At 55.0% G+C, this 17,002-nt stretch overlaps 1 protein-coding gene across 1 annotated transcript; it reads left to right on the top strand.

Annotated features, from left to right (window-relative positions):
* Positions 1-16,812, top strand: LOC119110512 (dynamin-like 120 kDa protein, mitochondrial). Its single transcript, XM_037234367.1, has 19 exons — positions 1-19; positions 591-737; positions 1,137-1,281; positions 1,657-1,770; positions 3,668-3,703; positions 4,131-4,226; positions 4,470-4,627; positions 5,023-5,186; positions 6,746-6,884; positions 7,185-7,446; positions 8,604-8,698; positions 11,617-11,762; positions 12,300-12,461; positions 13,334-13,521; positions 14,427-14,532; positions 14,974-15,202; positions 15,669-15,806; positions 16,026-16,355; positions 16,666-16,812. Exons 2-19 carry the CDS (start codon positions 648-650, stop codon positions 16,810-16,812), a joined length of 2,745 nt encoding a protein of 914 aa, XP_037090262.1. The 5' UTR covers positions 1-19; positions 591-647.
* The last annotated feature ends 190 nt before the right edge of the window (positions 16,813-17,002 follow it).

Here is a 17,002-nt window from a genome sequence, read left to right as displayed (position 1 = left end):
CAGCTCACTTCTCTGTTGAGTAAATATACTCCTGAGTGCGGCATGGTTTGATTATTTCATCATACCTTGCACATTGATTGAGGGTCAATTGGCGGCCGTTATATTGGAAATGGTGCTCACGAACGCCAGATATGAATGCCTCAACAATTATATTTTTATGGCATTGACCGCCGCACCGCTCATTGAATGGTTGGATTTGAATGACGTTATTATGACGTTATGAATGCCAAGGTGACTTTGAAATACACTCCCCGATAAACCTTTTACCATTTTCGCGGGCGTTAGAAATAGTGCCAACCGGTAAAGATACACTGACCAAACCACAGGCTGTGGGATAAGCCGGTTAGATTTTAAGGAAGCAAAGTGTTCCGATCGAAACGTTATCCAGCTTATCTCTTGGTGCGTGCATGCCTGTGTATAATGTATGTGTGTGTCTGTGCGCATATGTGTCTTACCTACCCTTGCACTTCCCTATCTCACTGGGCATGTCAGGTATTTGACACCGCCCCCACACACTGTACCCCAGCCAGCGTCCGCGCCCCGCGCCCTGCCGCTGGCCCGCCTCACCCTGTATCCTGTGTTGCCGGCAGCGGCTGCTCCTCTGGTCTGCGCTGTTGGCCGCGCCCGTCGGCGCACGCGACATCATCATGCTCCTGGCGCGGATCGTCCGTGGCGCGCTCAAGATCCGCTACCTGCTCCTCGGCGGCACTCTGGCCGGCGGCTACTCCATCCAGAAGGTACGTAACAGCTGGTCCAGGGAGGACTGGGTCAGCGTCAGAACTCGGAAAATAGCGCTGTGAGGAAGGAAGCAGAAGTGGTTGATCATGAAAGAGCACGGGCTGGCGGGAGCTGTACTGTCTCTGCGTTCATCAGAGTGCATATATTATCATTACCCGTCACCGTTTAATGTCAGATATGTCCGGCTTGCAGATGATATCCTTCGTTAGCTGCTTATTTTGAAGGTGATGTTAAGATGTACCGGCAGGGGAAGGGCCTGGGGAAGAGGGAATCTTCATTCACACGTCGTGATTGCCCGCACATACCTCGATCGTAATGGTCGGCGTGCGGTTGCTGGTAGTCCATGACGCGTTCCGCAGTGTCCAAGCATATTCACATAAAGGTGTATCCTTCCGCAGTCTTATGAAGACTTTAAGAAGGGTCTTCCAGATGTGGGCTGGTTGAACAATATTCTGCCTTCGAATGAATCGGTCGACGCATTCAGGGGCAAGATGATCACGTTCAAGGATAAGTTCAGGGATTCGTTTTCTGCCATCGAATTCGGTAAGCTGCGCGCTATGCTTAGAAGGTCACGTGATGTGAATTATATAAACAATGCTCGATTTGGCCCTGACTCGGATTGGATAGGTGATGAAGCGTTTTCCGGTATTTATCACACCACCCGAGAGCGCCACATTTCTATACGAGTGATCTTACATTGAGTTGTGTGGCCGATACGGAAATCGGAAGATGAAAAGTGCGCTTCTAGCTAAAAATAATGTCAAGCTGCGTCGCCACGTCACACATTCTCTTGCTCGACTCTGCATAGCCTGGACTCGGCTGAAAGGTATTCAGCTAAATACCAAAGTACGTTAATCCATGCAGGGCTCCACTAATCATCCTGAATGCTGAAATATCAACTGGCAATGTGGCCGGCAGATCCGAAGACAAAGGAGCTGTATGGAGACAAGATGACCGACTTCCGCGAATGGTTCCAGCAGCGGCTGGACGACGCTATCAAGGCTTCGGAGGGTGCACCGTCCGGCGACCCAGGTCTCGCCCCCCAACCCCCACCCCAACCCCCTCCGCGACCTTGCCTGTTGGCTGTAATAACTGCCACCGCCGCTTGCTCTTTGCTGTTTTGAGGCCCATTTACTCGGATCCTCCAAGGGGTTTTCACGAATACGTGCATTAGAGAGCATAATAAGCCGTCTTGAGGTGTCGACCGTGGAAATTCCCACTGTAATTTCAAACTCTCCGAAACACGTTCGCTGGCGAAGCTGCCGAAATGTTCGCAGCTTGTCACTTGCGCGCCACGATAGACACGATCAGAGATCACTGGCGTGTGCATCATCTTACAAAAACACAGACACGACGCATCGCTATACCGAACAGTACCGTATGTGTATCAGGTATGGGGACGGGGCCTCTGGCCTCGACAACGAATCCAACGCCGAAGCTACAACAGTGAGCTGAAGAGCCTAGGCAGTGAGATGAAGCGGGAGCCGAAGCCGATGGCTTTGAAGTTTGCCGCTGCAAATTTGAAGCGGAAGCCAGCAGCCTCGTATTTTAAAATGTGGACTCGAATCCAACGCCACTGGCTTCAAACTGTGGACGCACGGAGCCGAGGCCGCACTCAGCGGCTTCGGACTTAGGGAACGCGAAGCTGAAGTCAACGCCATCATTTCAATATCGCGAGACCGACGCCAAAGCAGTGTTAGGTGTACAACGTCATGTTGTGAAATCGACACCATTTTCGCGTCCACTAAAACTGCGATCAGACAAGATGGCGGGGGTTTGGTGTAGTGATTGGGAGAGGTGTTAACATTACGGACGGAAGATAATGTTGGGTTATCACCTCTCTCCTTTGTGTTGATATGTACACGGTGTTTTGGACGGATAGTGCAGCTGCTGCCAGGCGTAAATTGGCCCTGAGGTGCGGTATATTATAGTGACATGTCGGGCAAGATCGTTTCCGCGAATTAAAGTCGTAGCTGCAGTGTAAAACAATGGCTGATGAAGGAAAACTCGTAGTTCAGTTTCACATGAGGCCAAAGCCAAAGCCATGACTCAGATATCGTTCGAATTCCAAGCCGAAGCCGAAGGTGGTTGATCAAGATTACACAAAGCCGAAGCCGAACTCGAAACTATTTGAGGAAGTCCCCTGATTTGCGAAACCGAAGCCGCGCTTGGTTTCGTCCCCCTGCCTCATGCGCCCAGCTGCCTTTCCATGTCCTTTACACGCTGCATGTGCGCTCCAGCATACATGGCTCTTGATAGTTGAAAAAACGACTCACAGTCCTGAAAGAGCCACCAATTATAAAGTCAACACCGCAACAGTTGTGCCTTGGGAGACTGACTCGGGATCAGGGGTGATGCAGTGGTTAGGATGCTCCCTCTGCACTTCTCGGTCTTTGATTGCGGTCCGGGCCACACCACTACCACATCCTATCTGGTGCCCAGTGAAGACATCCCGTCTCGAAACGGCTCTGGCAGACGCTGGGACGTGAACTCCCGGGCAATAATGTATTGATTGCCTCGCTGGCAAGCAAAGCTGCTGGATGCATCGGGACACTCGGTAGATAACAACATAGTTTGCTGTTTATATTTGATCAGCTTGCCGCTGCTGCGTATGAATTTGGCTGCCGCCTGACCTGCTTATTTGACGCCGGCCGGCCCTTTTGTAGTATGAGATCACTGGCCTCAGAATGCGAGCACCTGTCGTAGAACACGGTCGTGTCATGTGTCTCCACACTTCTTTTGTTGGGGGCTTGTACTGTGGGTGGCTGCTGGTGCAGAGCTATGGACGCTGATTCTCCGACGTGCTGGCGCTGACACGAGTAATGGTGCCTGAGGTTTTCCACGCAAACTTCACGATCTCTACATTTGACAAAACATCGTTTTCTAAGTTTGTTGTTCCGTCCCGTTTATACTCCTGTTTTGCTTTTAGGTTTGCGTTTCCTTGGCCTTGGACCATTTCAAACAGGTGTGTGGAATCAAACCTTTCTACCAAATGGTGTATCTGAGTAATGTGTTGACATTGCAGTGCCAGTTGATTGCAGTTCAATGCAAACTGTAGATTCTCTTACGTCATGTCATGTCATGGTCTGGGACGTATTTTAATTGAAACATATAGCTCTCTTCTATTTATTTACATACCTCCTTTCTGTGCTTGAATTGTTAATGTTCTGGTATTGCGCTCAATCGCATTCTGATTCACTCCTTCTCCATTTCGTTTCTATTTTGGCTTTCGCCGAGTTCTCAGGTCATCATTCATCGTCCAGGCATATAAGTTGTGCTCTGTTCGTGTCTTGTGATATTTTGGTGGAGACCTTTGCTGCGCGGCGGTGCGCCGGTTTCGGTGCTGCGCGTCGTCGTATGGCGCGCCTGACGCTCCGGCCGCGTGCCGGCAGACCCCGGTGATGGTGACCCGATGGAGGCCGCGCCGGCCGCCGCGTTCGCCTTCACACGGCCCACCACCACCTCTGGAGACGACACGAAGCAGAACGGTACGGCGCCGCGCCGGCGCGACGAAGGCCGGGCCAGGGAGTGGGACAACACACAACAGGCTGGGCTGCGCCGACTGGGATCATGGTGCCCCAGGGACTATAATCCTTTCACCCAGTTACCTTTGACCCCGAGACTGAAGCTTAGAGACCCCGTGCACGCCGCCCGGTGACCCCGAGCGTGTCGCTCGCCTGTTAACCCTGGTCCCAGTCACGCCGTGACTCTGAGCTTGCTGCTGCCTGCAGTGACGATGCAGCAGAAGCTGGACTCGCTGCAGCAGGAGCTGGCGGATGTGCAGCTTAAATATCAGCGCGAGCTCGAAAAGGTCGAACGCGACAACAAGGAGCTGCGCAAGCGTCTGCTGCTGCGCGGGAACGAGACGGTGGTGCAGAGGAAAATCAAGGTGCGCAGCGGCGTTGCCAGCGTGCCCACAACTGGGGGGGGGGGGGGGGGGGGACGGGGGAGGGGGAAAAGGGGACGTTGTCATCTCTGCCCCCGCGGAGATGCCGTTCAGTCCTGTGGCCGAGTTATCATCGAATTTTAATCGTCATTTTCGTAGTGTGATATTAGATATTTTAATGTCACCAAGGATCATGTGTTAGATCGGCGGAATAATCTCAGCGTCAATAGACCCGCGATGGCCACTGGTATTTGTCTGCCATGCTCCTTCCCGATGACGGATTATTCCTTTGCGCAACATTTTAATCGTGTTGGTTGAAAAGTGAGCGCCTTTTCTGCGCGTTGGCTTGTTTTTTTCCGTAGGCCGACAAATCAAACGCCTCTCGGTTTCGTTGGCAGAAGTCATTGATTGACATGTATAGCGAGGTGCTGGACGAGCTGAACGACTACGACTCGTCATACAGCACGCAGGACCACCTGCCGCGGGTGGTGGTAGTGGGTGATCAGAGCTCCGGCAAGACGTCCGTCCTCGAGATGATAGCACGCGCCAGAATATTCCCCCGGTAAGGTCTCCATCCTGGAGATGATCGAACGCACCGGCATTGTTCCTGGTAGACATCCCTCCTCGAGGTGGTGTAACTCGCCAGGTTATTAGCACCTTCCTCCGTTAAAAGTCCCATTTTTGTGATGAATACTCGCGTGCGGATCTTTTCCTAGTACTCCGTTTTCGGTATGGTCGCATGCCGGTATGCCCCCGTAAGGGTAAGGCATTTGCTTTCGAAATGATGACGCGCTAGTACTTTCTCGTGGGAAGGCTTTTTAAAGATTTAATTCGAACCGTTTGGATGCATGGATTTCTGGAATGTAATTTAATAACAAAATACTTCCCAAATGCAAAATACATTCGTCCTGGAGATGATTCCTGGAAAAGCAGTCTTTTGCGACAAGACTTCCATGGTGTGTCAAATCGATTAGGATTCGTGATGCGTCAGATTGGTGAGGAGCCGGCATGTGGTGCCGTCCCACGCGCGTCAGCCGCCACAGGGAAATCGCCCCTCGTAATCAGTTAACATTCACTGGACACCAGGACAACGAAAACCAAACAAAGTTAGCCATCAGCCGTCTAACCAATCACGTAAAATGGTACGCTTTTTAAGAAAATTGGGCGATAATGCTACATTGGTTATGTCGCTGGCCTCTGGACCTGTCGGTCTAGGGCTCGGCTCCGATCACGCGGCCACCGCATCCACATGATACCTCATAAAGGTACGCGTCTCGGAATAACCCTGGCGGTCGGTGAGAGGCAAAGTCCCCATACGCTATGATTACACCTAAAGATAAAATTGTGGACGCGTTTACAGGTTCTTTTTTTGACGTTTCTTAGCAAGTGCCTGGAGAGCCGAGCAAAGGGTCGCTCGCTCGCTTGCTCGCTCATCCCGCATTAACGCGCACAATTATTTTAGCTGTTAACTCGACAGTGTCGTATTTTTGCGAACTGCCGGACTTGAGCTTGGGATCGCCATTGGCGCCATCGACCATCTCGAGAAAGATGCTAGCTGGAGTAACGAGGCCTACACGTTAGGTGGATGCTATGGTGAATATTGGCGTGCGAAAAACGCATGGCCTCAGCTCACTATCTCACAGAACAGTAAGCAATGTGGCTGGGCACATCGTGGCGCGGCTGGGAGAAATCGATATGGTACTGACTTTGTCGGTATTATGAATCCCCTCCAGGCGAAATTTTTTATGCTTTCGTGAAACGAATATTTCAGTCGTAGGACAGTGGAGATATGACGATCTCTCGGATGATGTGATAATTTTGCCCTAGTAATATATCCATCCTTTAGATGATCGTGTATACCACGACCATCCTACAATGTGCCGATTAGCTGTAATACTTCAGGTGAATTGGAACAGAAACATGTCTATACGCCAGCATTCCAAGTTAGTTCCCTTTTCTGCTGTCGTTCTGTAGTCAGGCTCGCCTGTGTGGTACAATATGTGTCCGGTTGTAAAATATGAACTGTCATGAGGTTTGCTGCTTTACGGTGGTGCAGTTGGGAGGATGACAGATGGTCCGAACCAGATGACTATCGTGTGACGAGCGTTGTTTGCCCCACAGCGGTGCCGGCGAAATGATGACCCGCGCCCCGGTCAAGGTGACCCTCTCGGAGGGCCCATACCACATTGCCCAGTTCAAGGACTCCAGCCGCGAGTTTGATCTGTCCAACGAGACTGACCTCAGGGATCTCAGAAAAGAGGTATAGCTTTGAATTACTTGATCAGATCAATGAATGTGGAAGCTGTTTACGTTTTCAATTGGATGCCCGCTTTTGGTGGGTGGCGCGCGCGAAGTTTTGAAAAGTCGAGACAACGTATGGATTTTCATTTATGCGAATTGAGAACAACAGATGACTTAATAAAACTCAACGTCCTTGTTCCTTCGCCTTTGGAAGGCCCGTCGTCCTGTTCAGTTCGCCTGCAGTGGCGGCACCAAAGCGTGTAATGCACACCGCCACTCAGCGGGCGTCCTCAAACCGCGCTCCGGGCACCGCCGGCAGGTGGAGCTGCGCATGCTGAACTCGGTGCGCGGCGGCAAGACGGTGAGCCAGGAGGTGATTTCGATGACGGTGCGCGGCCCGGGCCTGCCGCGCATGGTGCTGGTGGACCTGCCGGGCGTCATCAGCACCGAGACGGTGGAGATGGCCGTGGACACGCGCCAGGCCATCAGCGCCATGTCCGAGAACCATATGGCCAACCCCAACGCCATCATCCTCTGCATACAGGACGGCAGCATTGACGCCGAACGGAGCAACGTTACGGGTATGCTGCGGCGCAGGGTATGGTGGGGCCCATCTGACTCTGGTATGGGGTCACCCGGCGAACGGAGCAACGTTACGGGCATGCTGCAGGGCAGGGTGTGGTGGGGCCCATCTAACACTAGTATAGGGTCGTCTGGCGAACGGAGCAACGCTACGGGTATGCTGCGGCGCAGGGTATGGTGGAGCCCATCTGACGCTGGTATGGGGTCGCCCGGCGAACGGAGCAACGTTACGAGTATGCTGCAGGGCAGGGTATGGTGGAGCCCATCTAACACTAGTATAGGGTCGTCTGGCGAACGGAGCAACGTTACGGGTATGCTGCGGCGCAGGGTGTGGTGGGGCCCATCTGGCACTGGTATGGGGTCGCCCGGCGAACGGAGCACCGTTACGGGTATGCTGCGGCGCAGGGTATGGTGGGGCCCATCTGACACTGGTATGGGGTCGCCCGGCGAACGGAGCAACGTTACGGGTATGCTGCGGCGCAGGGTATGGTGGGGCCCATCTGACAATGGTATGGGGTCGCCCGGCGAACGGAGCACCGTTACGGGTATGCTGCGGCGCAGGGTATGGTGGGGCCCATCTGACACTGGTATGGGGTCGCCCGGCGAACGGAGCAACGTTACGGGTATGCTGCGGCGCAGGGTATGGTGGGGCCCATCTGACGCTGGTATGGGGTCGCCCGGCGAACGGAGCACCGTTACGGGTATGCTGCGGCGCGGGGTATGGTGGGGCCCATCTGACAATGGTATGGGGTCGTCCGGCGATGATACCGCCCGCTTGACACGTTGCGGTGGCTGCTTGGGTGTGTGTCCAAGTGCTCATCGACAGCGGTTCGTTAATCAGTACTTAATCTGCTTTGTAAAAGACTACGTAAAACTCGACTGTATCTGCTTAATGGTGCACGTGCAGTGGGTGTGCGAACTATCGAACGATCGTCTATCGCCGAACGAACTAACTATCGTCTTGATGTCAATAATTGTGTGTCATTCCAATGGCATGTTCTGCCATCCAATGGCAAAATCTGCCATTAGAATGTTTGCGTGCGGAAGTCTGTGGATAGTTATAAACGAAAACATTTTGGGGTGGAGCAATGTAGGCATATCCGTGTATCCCTCACCAAAATGGATTATGTACTGAATAACATTTGTTTTTCTTCAGAGCTAGTTTCAAAAATGGACCCGACTGGCAAGCGAACGATTTTTGTGCTGACGAAGGTGGATTTGGCTGAGCAGAATTTAGCCAACCCGGACCGAGTAAGTAACCCAGCCGTGAGGAAATGCTATAGTGAAATAGCATCATAACATGCTCGTTTGCAATGGCTTCAGTAAGTCACGTACGGTTTTCCCGTGGTTTTACTCACCAAACACCCCTCTACGACGTCGTTTATCCAACGGACTCCATATTGCGTACTCATCCCATGGGACTTCGCTTCCGTCTTGCCCTGTATGCTGTGCACCAGGTCTGACGGCTGTCCTCGGTCACGTGTGTCTTGTTCTATATGCTGTGCACCAGGTCTGACGGCTGTCCTCGGTCACGTGTGTCTTGTTCTATATGCTGTGCACCAGGTCTGACGGCTGTCCTCGGTCACGTGTGTCTTGTTCTATATGCTGTGCACCAGGCCTGACGGCTGTCCTCGGTGACGTGTACATTGCTCTATATGTCGTGTATCAGGTCTGACTGTTGCCCTTGGTTACATGTGCCTTGTTCTATATGCTGTGCACCAGGTCTGACGGCTGTCCTCGGTGACGTGTGCCTTGTTCTATATGCTGTGCACCAGGTCTGACGGCTGTCCTCGGTCACGTGTGTCTTGTTCTATATGCTGTGCACCAGGTCTGACGGCTGTCCTCGGTGACGTGTGTCTTGTTCTATATGCTGTGCGCCAGGTCTGACGGCCGTCCTCGGTCACGTGTGCCTTGTTCTGTATGCTGTGCACCAGGCCTGACAGCTGTCCTCGGTGACGTGTGTCTTGTTCTATATGCTGTGCACCAGGTCTGACGGCTGTCCTCGGTCACGTGTGTCTTGTTCTATATGCTGTGCACCAGGTCTGACGGCTGTCCTCGGTGACGTGTGTCTTGTTCTATATGCTGTGCGCCAGGTCCGACGGCTGTCCTCGGTCACGTGTGTCTTGTTCTATATGCTGTGCGCCAGGTCTGACGGCTGTCCTCGGTCACGTGTGTCTTGTTCTATATGCTGTGCACCAGGTCTGACGGCTGTCCTCGGTCACGTGTGTCTTGTTCTATATGCTGTGCGCCAGGTCTGACGGCTGTCCTCGGTGACGTGTACATTGCTCTATATGTCGTGTATCAGGTCTGACTGTTGCCCTTGGTTACATGTGCCTTGTTCTATATGCTGTGCACCAGGTCTGACGGCCGTCCTCGGTCACGTGTGCCTTGTTCTATATGCTGTGCACCAGGCCTGACGGCTGTCCTCGGTGACGTGTGTCTTGTTCTATATGCTGTGCACCAGGTCTGACGGCTGTCCTCGGTGACGTGTGTCTTGTTCTATATGCTGTGCGCCAGGTCTGACGGCTGTCCTCGGTCACGTGTGTCTTGTTCTATGTGCTGTGCGCCAGGTCTGACGGCTGTCCTCGGTGACGTGTGTCTTGCCCTGTATGCTGTGCGCCAGGTCTGACGGCTGTCCTCGGTCACGTGTGTCTTGTTCTATATGCTGTGCGCCAGGTCTGACGGCTGTCCGCGGTGACGTGTACATTGCTCTACATGTCGTGTATCAGGTCTGACTGTTGCCCTTGGTTACATGTGCCTTGTTCTATATGCTGTGCACCAGGTCTGACGGCCGTCCTCGGTCACGTGTGCCTTGTTCTATATGCTGTGCACCAGGCCTGACGGCTGTCCTCGGTGACGTGTACATTGCTCTATATGTCGTGTATCAGGTCTGACTGTTGCCCGTGGTCACATGTGCCTTGTTCTATATGCTGTGCACCAGGTCTGACGGCCGTCCTCGGTCACGTGTGCCTTGTTCTATATGCTGTGCACCAGGTCTGACGGCCGTCCTCGGTCACGTGTGCCTTGTTCTGTATGCTGTGCACCAGGTCTGACGGCTGTCCTCGGTGACGTGTGTCTTGCTCTATATGCTGTGCGCCAGGTCTGACGGCCGTCCTCGGTCACGTGTGCCTTGTTCTATATGCTGTGCGCCAGGTCTGACGGCTGTCCTCGGTGACGTGTACATTGCTCTATATGTCGTGTATCAGGTCTGACTGTTGCCCTTGGTTACATGTGCCTTGTTCTATATGCTGTGCACCAGGTCTGACGGCCGTCCTCGGTCACGTGTGCCTTGTTCTATATGCTGTGCACCAGGTCTGACGGCTGTCCTCGGTGACGTGTGTCTTGTTCTATATGCTGTGCACCAGGCCTGACGGCTATCCTCGGTCACGTGTGCCTTGTTCTGTGTGCTGTGCACCAGGCCTGACGGCTATCCTCGGTCACGTGTGCCTTGTTCTGTATGCTGTGCACCAGGCCTGACGGCTATCCTCGGTGACGTGTGTCTTGTTCTATATGCTGTGTACCAGGTCTGACGGCCGTCCTCGGTCACGTGTGCCTTGTTCTGTATGTTGTGTACCAGGCCTGACGGCTATCCTCGGTCACGTGTGCCTTGTTCTGTATGCTGTGCACCAGGCCTGACGGCTATCCTCGGTCACGTGTGCCTTGTTCTGTATGCTGTGCACCAGGCCTGACGGCTATCCTCGGTCACGTGTGTCTTGTTCTATATGCTGTGTACCAGGTCTGACGGCCGTCCTCGGTCACGTGTGCCTTGTTCTGTATGTTGTGTACCAGGCCTGACGGCTATCCTCGGTCACGTGTGCCTTGTTCTGTATGTTGTGTACCAGGCCTGACGGCTATCCTCGGTCACGTGTGTCTTGTTCTGTATGTTGTGTACCAGGCCTGACGGCTATCCTCGGTCACGTGTGTCTTGTTCTGTATGTTGTGTACCAAGGACGGCTGTTCCCAGTCACGCGTGTCTAAAGCATCATAAAATCTCCCCTGGGGGCCTGTTCTACTTTTAACTGGATGGTGCTCCTCGTCCGGCCGACCACCGGCAGCCGTCGGTGCCATCGCACAATGGTCTAGGTTGCGCCGCGTTTCCGGCTGGCAGCGCTGTCTGTTTTGTCCCGCCGCAGCCCTTCCCACGCGGTGACCGTCTCTCCTTTCCCCAGATACGGAAGATCCTCTCGGGCAAGCTGTTTCCGATGAAAGCGCTCGGCTACTTCGCCGTTGTCACTGGGCGCGGCAGCAGTGACGACAGCATCGACGAGATCAGGAACTACGAGGAGCAGTTTTTCCAGAAGTCTTCGCTCTTCCGGTCAGGGCATGATGCCTTCCTGTTCTGTTGAAAGTGCATATATCGAGTGGCGGCTGGGCGTTTTCATGTCGTCTGTAATATACTCACCCAATGCGGTATGTAGTGCAGCATATATTACAGCTGATGGCTGCCAGTTCAGTTGTAAACAAACCACCCGCCTTACTGCGCGTCATCTGTTTGTGTACATTAACTTTCATGGCCCTGTCGTTGCCAACTGATTTGAGTGTTCAAGGGCAGTGATTTAATCCATGTTTGACCCAGTATATGACGTTCGACTGCAGACGTGGATTGCTGAGACACATGATGTTGTGTCAATGTAATTTGTGCGTTTGCGCGAGTCGTGATCCATGGTCACCTGTCGACGGCACTGTGCCGTGTACGACACCATGTTAGGTGCCAATTACCGTCCACCTGTGTGATGTTCACGTGGTCGTTGTAACAGGCCTAACCATCGGACTCTGCTGACCTGAATAGAGGCAGATGACCCACGCGGCGTGCATGCCGTTGCTGACGTCGTTGTGACCGGTTTGAACGCAGGTCGGGAGTGATGAACTCTGCCCAGTGTACCACACGCAACCTCAGCATGGCCGTCTCTGAGTGCTTCTGGAAGATGGTGCGGGAGACGGTGGAGCAGCAGGCGGACGCCTTCAAGGCCACTCGCTTCAATCTCGAGGCTGAGTGGAAAAACAACTTTCCCGGGTGAGACGCGCCAGCACGTGGCCGTCTGGTGGTGCGGCCCTGGACCCCGACGGTAGTGGGTTCTGGACGTCAGGCTGACGCTGAATGTGCTGACGGCGACGACCGACAACGGCGCAGGTTTTGACGTTAGCGTGGCAAAAAGATCTCATCTTATTTCCACTGCATTCGCTTGGTACCAATGCCTGGTAGCCTTGGTGCTAGCCTGCTGGTCAAGTGCCAGCAATCTGCTGTGTGTGTGTGTGTGTGGGTGTGGGTGTGGGTGCGGGTGTGTGTGAGTGTGTGCGTGCGTGCGTGCATGCGTGCGTGTGTGCGTGCGTGCGTGTGGCTCAGTCCGTGCCGGTCTGCCGGGACGCTCGCTGCCCGGTGTCCGGTGTGTGGAACCGTCTAGTCCCGTCCGGCCTGTCCTGTCAGTTGCCGGTGTACGTGAGTGATCGGACACCTCTGAGGCTGTGTTCCTGTTGGCACGACGGTGCTGCAGCAGTGTCTGGGAGCCCTGGGTTCTCACGGCGGCACTCCCGCGCCGTTCACAGGCTGCGTGAGTCTGGGAACCCTGGGTTCTGACGGTGGCACTCCCGGGCCGTTCACAGGCTGCGTGAGGCTGGGAACCCTGGGTTCTGACGGTGGCACTCCCGGGCCGTTCACAGGCTGCATAAGTCCGGGAACCCTGGGTTCTGACGGTGACACTCCCGGGCCGTTCACAGGCTGCGTGAGGCTGGGAACCCTGGGTTCTCACGGCGACACTCCCGGGCCGTTCACAGGCTGCGTGAGTCTGGGAACCCTGGGTTCTGACGGTGGCACTCCCGGGCTGTTCACAGGCTGCGTGAGTCTGGGAACCCTGGGTTCTGACAGTGGCACTCCTGGGCCGTTCACAGGCTGCGTGAGCTGGACCGGGACGAGCTGTTCGAGAAGGCGCGTGGTGAGATCCTTGACGAGGTGGTCAACCTCTCGATGGTGTCGCCCAAACAGTGGGAGGAGGCGCTCAACAAGCGACTGTGGGAGAAGATGGTGTCCTACGTGTTCGAGAAGATCTACTTGCCGGCTGCGCAGAGCGGCAATGCAGGTCAGAGATAGAGCTGCTGCATTAGGTTTTCGGTGGTACTGAAGTTGCCAGAGCTGAAGCGGACGAGTTGTTACCATTTGACGTCCTCACCGCAGTCCGAGGAGCTACCCATGCCAAAAGCGGTAGCCAGTTAACGGCTACCGTTTGACAAACGGTAGCCACTAAGTCATACGGAAGCCAGTTGGTCATACTGAAGCCAGTTGAGTACGCCAGAGAGCTGGGGGGGGGGGGGGGGGGGGGCGGGGGGGTTCGAGTGTTCGGCTCTGGACCTGTCGGCCTTTGGTTCCAGCCCCTGCCACTCCATCACTGCATCTCACATGATGCCTAATACAGGCATCTGTCTCGCAATGGCCCTGGCAGTTGGTGAGGCATAAATCCCCAATAATTTTATGAGAGCCTGTATGGTCAGGCGGCCAAGACAAGCTGGCCGGAGTCGACACCAGTCTGCCAATGGCGTAGCGTTGCGACGTGCACACGGCGGCGGGCGCCCCGCCGGTGGATTTCGTCCCACTCCCGTCCATCTCCTAGCCCTGACATTTAGTTTATACCAGTCCTGTTGGGGGTAACGTGACCTAGCTGCCCAGGTCCGGTCCGTAAGCAGCCGGCTGACAGTGAGGGTCCTGAGGTCAGAGCCAGCATTACTCCGCGCTGCGGACACACTGCTACTGCCTGTCGGCTGAACACTGACCTAGTGCAATCACTGGTACTCTTTCGCCGCCAGAGATCATCCCCTGATGCGACAGTTAAACCAAAGGGTCACTGCGACCTGACTGGCATCCACCACGGGAGATCATCTGGTGTGACAGTTACACCACAAGATCACCACAAGGTCACCCGACTGGAATCCGTCATGTGCATCGGATCGCAGCGATGCTCATCTTTTAACGTGTAATACCTGGTCTCAGGTACCTTCAATACCACGGTGGACATCAAGCTGAAGCAGTGGGCGGACGACAGCCTGCCGAGACGCTGCGTCGAGGTCGGCTGGGAGACTCTCGAGGAAGAGTTCAAGTGCGTGCTACCCGGCATTGATAGTCGTGCCGATTATGCCTTTTTCCCTTTCTTGTGGTGCTGATAGCCGACTCGTCGGCAAAACTGGCGCACCTATCGTCACCGGTGTAAAGACCATCGCCAAGTACTGGCACCTTACATCGCCGGCGTAAGGACGCCCAACTACTGGCACCTTACGTCACCGGCGTAAGGACAGCAAGTATTGGCACCTTACAGTCACCAGCGGAAGGGCACCAAGTACTGGTCATTCGTCTGGTTCATTGGGCCGAAATTTAAGACGTTTGTATGCAGTAATGGATCCTCAGAAGTGAAGAGTACACGTGAAATAATGCAAGCGAAATGATGCAATGAAAAGAAAACAAGCGGTTAACACAAACTGCGTAATCTTTCACCCACTATGTTTGCGGTGGGCCTGGTTTGTAACCCAGCGCGCACCCTCAGGCGCTTCATGTCTCGCTCTGAGCGGCGGCGAGACCACGACAGCCTGTTCGACCCGGTGAAGCGCGCGGCGGTGGAGCAGGCGCTGCACGACCACGACTGGGAGCAGCGCGCCGTCGAGCTGCTGCGCGTCATCCAGCTGAACGCGCTGGAGGACCGGGCCGTGCACGACAAGCGGCACTGGGACGCCGCCGTGCAGTTCCTCGAGGAGAGCATCAAGGACAGGCTGCAGGTGCGCGGCGCCACAGCGGCGGTCCGGGCGACGCCCGCCGGCCGGTGCTCAGCTCTGAACAGTGGCTGGATGCCGTCGTTGCCTGCTGCTACCGGTTAAGGCAGCAACAGACGACGCTTTGTATGGCGCCCGCGGTATACAGCCGTCGTGTACCAGCGCGGTTCACCTGCGCTTATTTGTGAGAGTGTCGGTTAGTATTTCGGGCCAGAAGATGTGACGTGGTTTGTGTGTCGTGCAAGTGTACTGGACCCTGGCGAGACGTCAGCTGCCCCAGCTTGACGTTTCAGACGTGTTAAGGTCCGGTGCCACACACTTGATTGAGCTGCCCCTCGATGCTGGTGTGGCCTCTGTGTGGTCGGTGGCAGGATGAGCGACGGATTTGGTCAGATCGGTCAGCGGCGGAATGGCCGCACCTGGTACTGGCAGCGCGCTGCGTCGGTGTGTCAGTGCGTGCTCCGTTCCCCAGACGACAGAGCAGATGCTGCGCGAGATGACGGGCCCGGGCGTCTGGGAGCGCTGGCTGCACTGGCGCTCCGCTACCAGCGAGCACGTCCGGAGGGCGGCCGTCCGCACCGAGCTCGATAAGGCTCTGCACGCCGACTACGTAAGCCACACACACAGATAACGCTACAACTGCATTGGCAAAAGAAATCGAGCAGTATGGGTTTAACATTTGGGCAGGCAGCTTAGAGTGTGAAGATCGCGGCGCATTTATGTGCTGTTGTGCGGGTTTTTCCAGTGACGGTGCTTTTGAATCGGCTGATAATGTGCTGTTCATGTCATTGATTCACTGAGACTATGATGTTTGTATCGTCTGCCCCAGGAGCACCCGCCCCAGCTGGGCTACGACGAGATCATGGCCATCCGCAACAATGTCAAGACGAGTTCAGGCCTGGAGGTGGACAACGAGCTGATTCGGGACACGTGGCGGCCCGTCTACCGGCGCTTCTTCCTGCGCAAGGCCCTGGCGCGCGCCTACGACTGTCGCAAGGCGTTCTGGCTCTACCACCAGGACGTGGCTGAGCAGGAGTGCGACTGCAATGACGTAGTGCTCTTCTGGCGGATCCAGCAGATGATGCGCACCACGGCCAACACGCTCCGTCAGCAGATCATCAACCGCGAGGCGCGCCGGCTGGAGAAGCGGATCAAGGAGGTGAGTTGGGGGCGGGCACCGCCTGTCGGGGGTCAGTGTGCCGGAGTGCAACATGCAGTTGGGGAAATACCGCCTGTCGACGGGCCAGTGTACCTGGGCGTATCATACAGTGAGGGGACACCGCCTGTCGAGGGGTCAGTGTACCCGAGTGTATCATACAGTGGAGGAGACACCGCCTGTCGAAGGGTCAGTGTACCTGAGTGTAGAGCGGTTGAATAGCATTTAGAGCGGCTGTATATGTAGGTGGCGCGCCTGAAATTTATCCTCGCGTGTAGGATTAAGGCTCCTAAGTTTGCGCGATCCATTCCAGGTGCTGGAGGACTGGAGTCTGGACGCCGAGAAGAAGCGCACGCTGCTGACCGGCCGTCGGGTCAGCCTTGCCGAGGAGCTGAAGCGGGTCCGCCAGGTGCAGGAGCGGCTCGAGGAGTTCATCAATGCTCTGCAGGACGAAAAGTGACGGTGAACCGTGCCGACCCACTCCAGAACCAAACGTGCGTGAGATATCGACGCACTTTAGAGCAACAAGGGTTGTTAGGAGTATGCCACGCGGCGTGCTCAAGGACGAAACTGAACTTTGCGAGAGTGCATGAATGAGCATGAGCTATGCGCGGGGTTTTGCATCCCTGGAACAAAACCGGAACTGCAAT

Source organism: Pollicipes pollicipes, unplaced genomic scaffold (assembly GCF_011947565.3).
Source record: "Pollicipes pollicipes isolate AB1234 unplaced genomic scaffold, Ppol_2.1 Scaffold_7231;HRSCAF=8579_pilon_pilon_pilon, whole genome shotgun sequence".
NCBI lineage: Eukaryota > Metazoa > Arthropoda > Thecostraca > Pollicipedomorpha > Pollicipedidae > Pollicipes > Pollicipes pollicipes.
Note: the sequence above shows the minus strand (reverse complement) of the source record. Positions and strands in the feature narration are given on the sequence as shown.

What these genes read in the sequence shown, in the direction of transcription:
- LOC119110512 (XM_037234367.1), top strand. Translation starts at nt 648, where the DNA reads ATGCTCCTGGCGCGGATCGTCCGTGGCGCGCTCAAGATCCGCTACCTG. An exon ending in TGCACCGTCCGGCGACCCAG is followed by an intron (nt 1,771 to 3,667) that starts GTCTCGCCCCCC and finishes TTTTGCTTTTAG; the next exon opens with GTTTGCGTTTCCTTGGCCTT. An exon ending in ATTTAGCCAACCCGGACCGA is followed by an intron (nt 8,699 to 11,616) that starts GTAAGTAACCCA and finishes TCCTTTCCCCAG; the next exon opens with ATACGGAAGATCCTCTCGGG.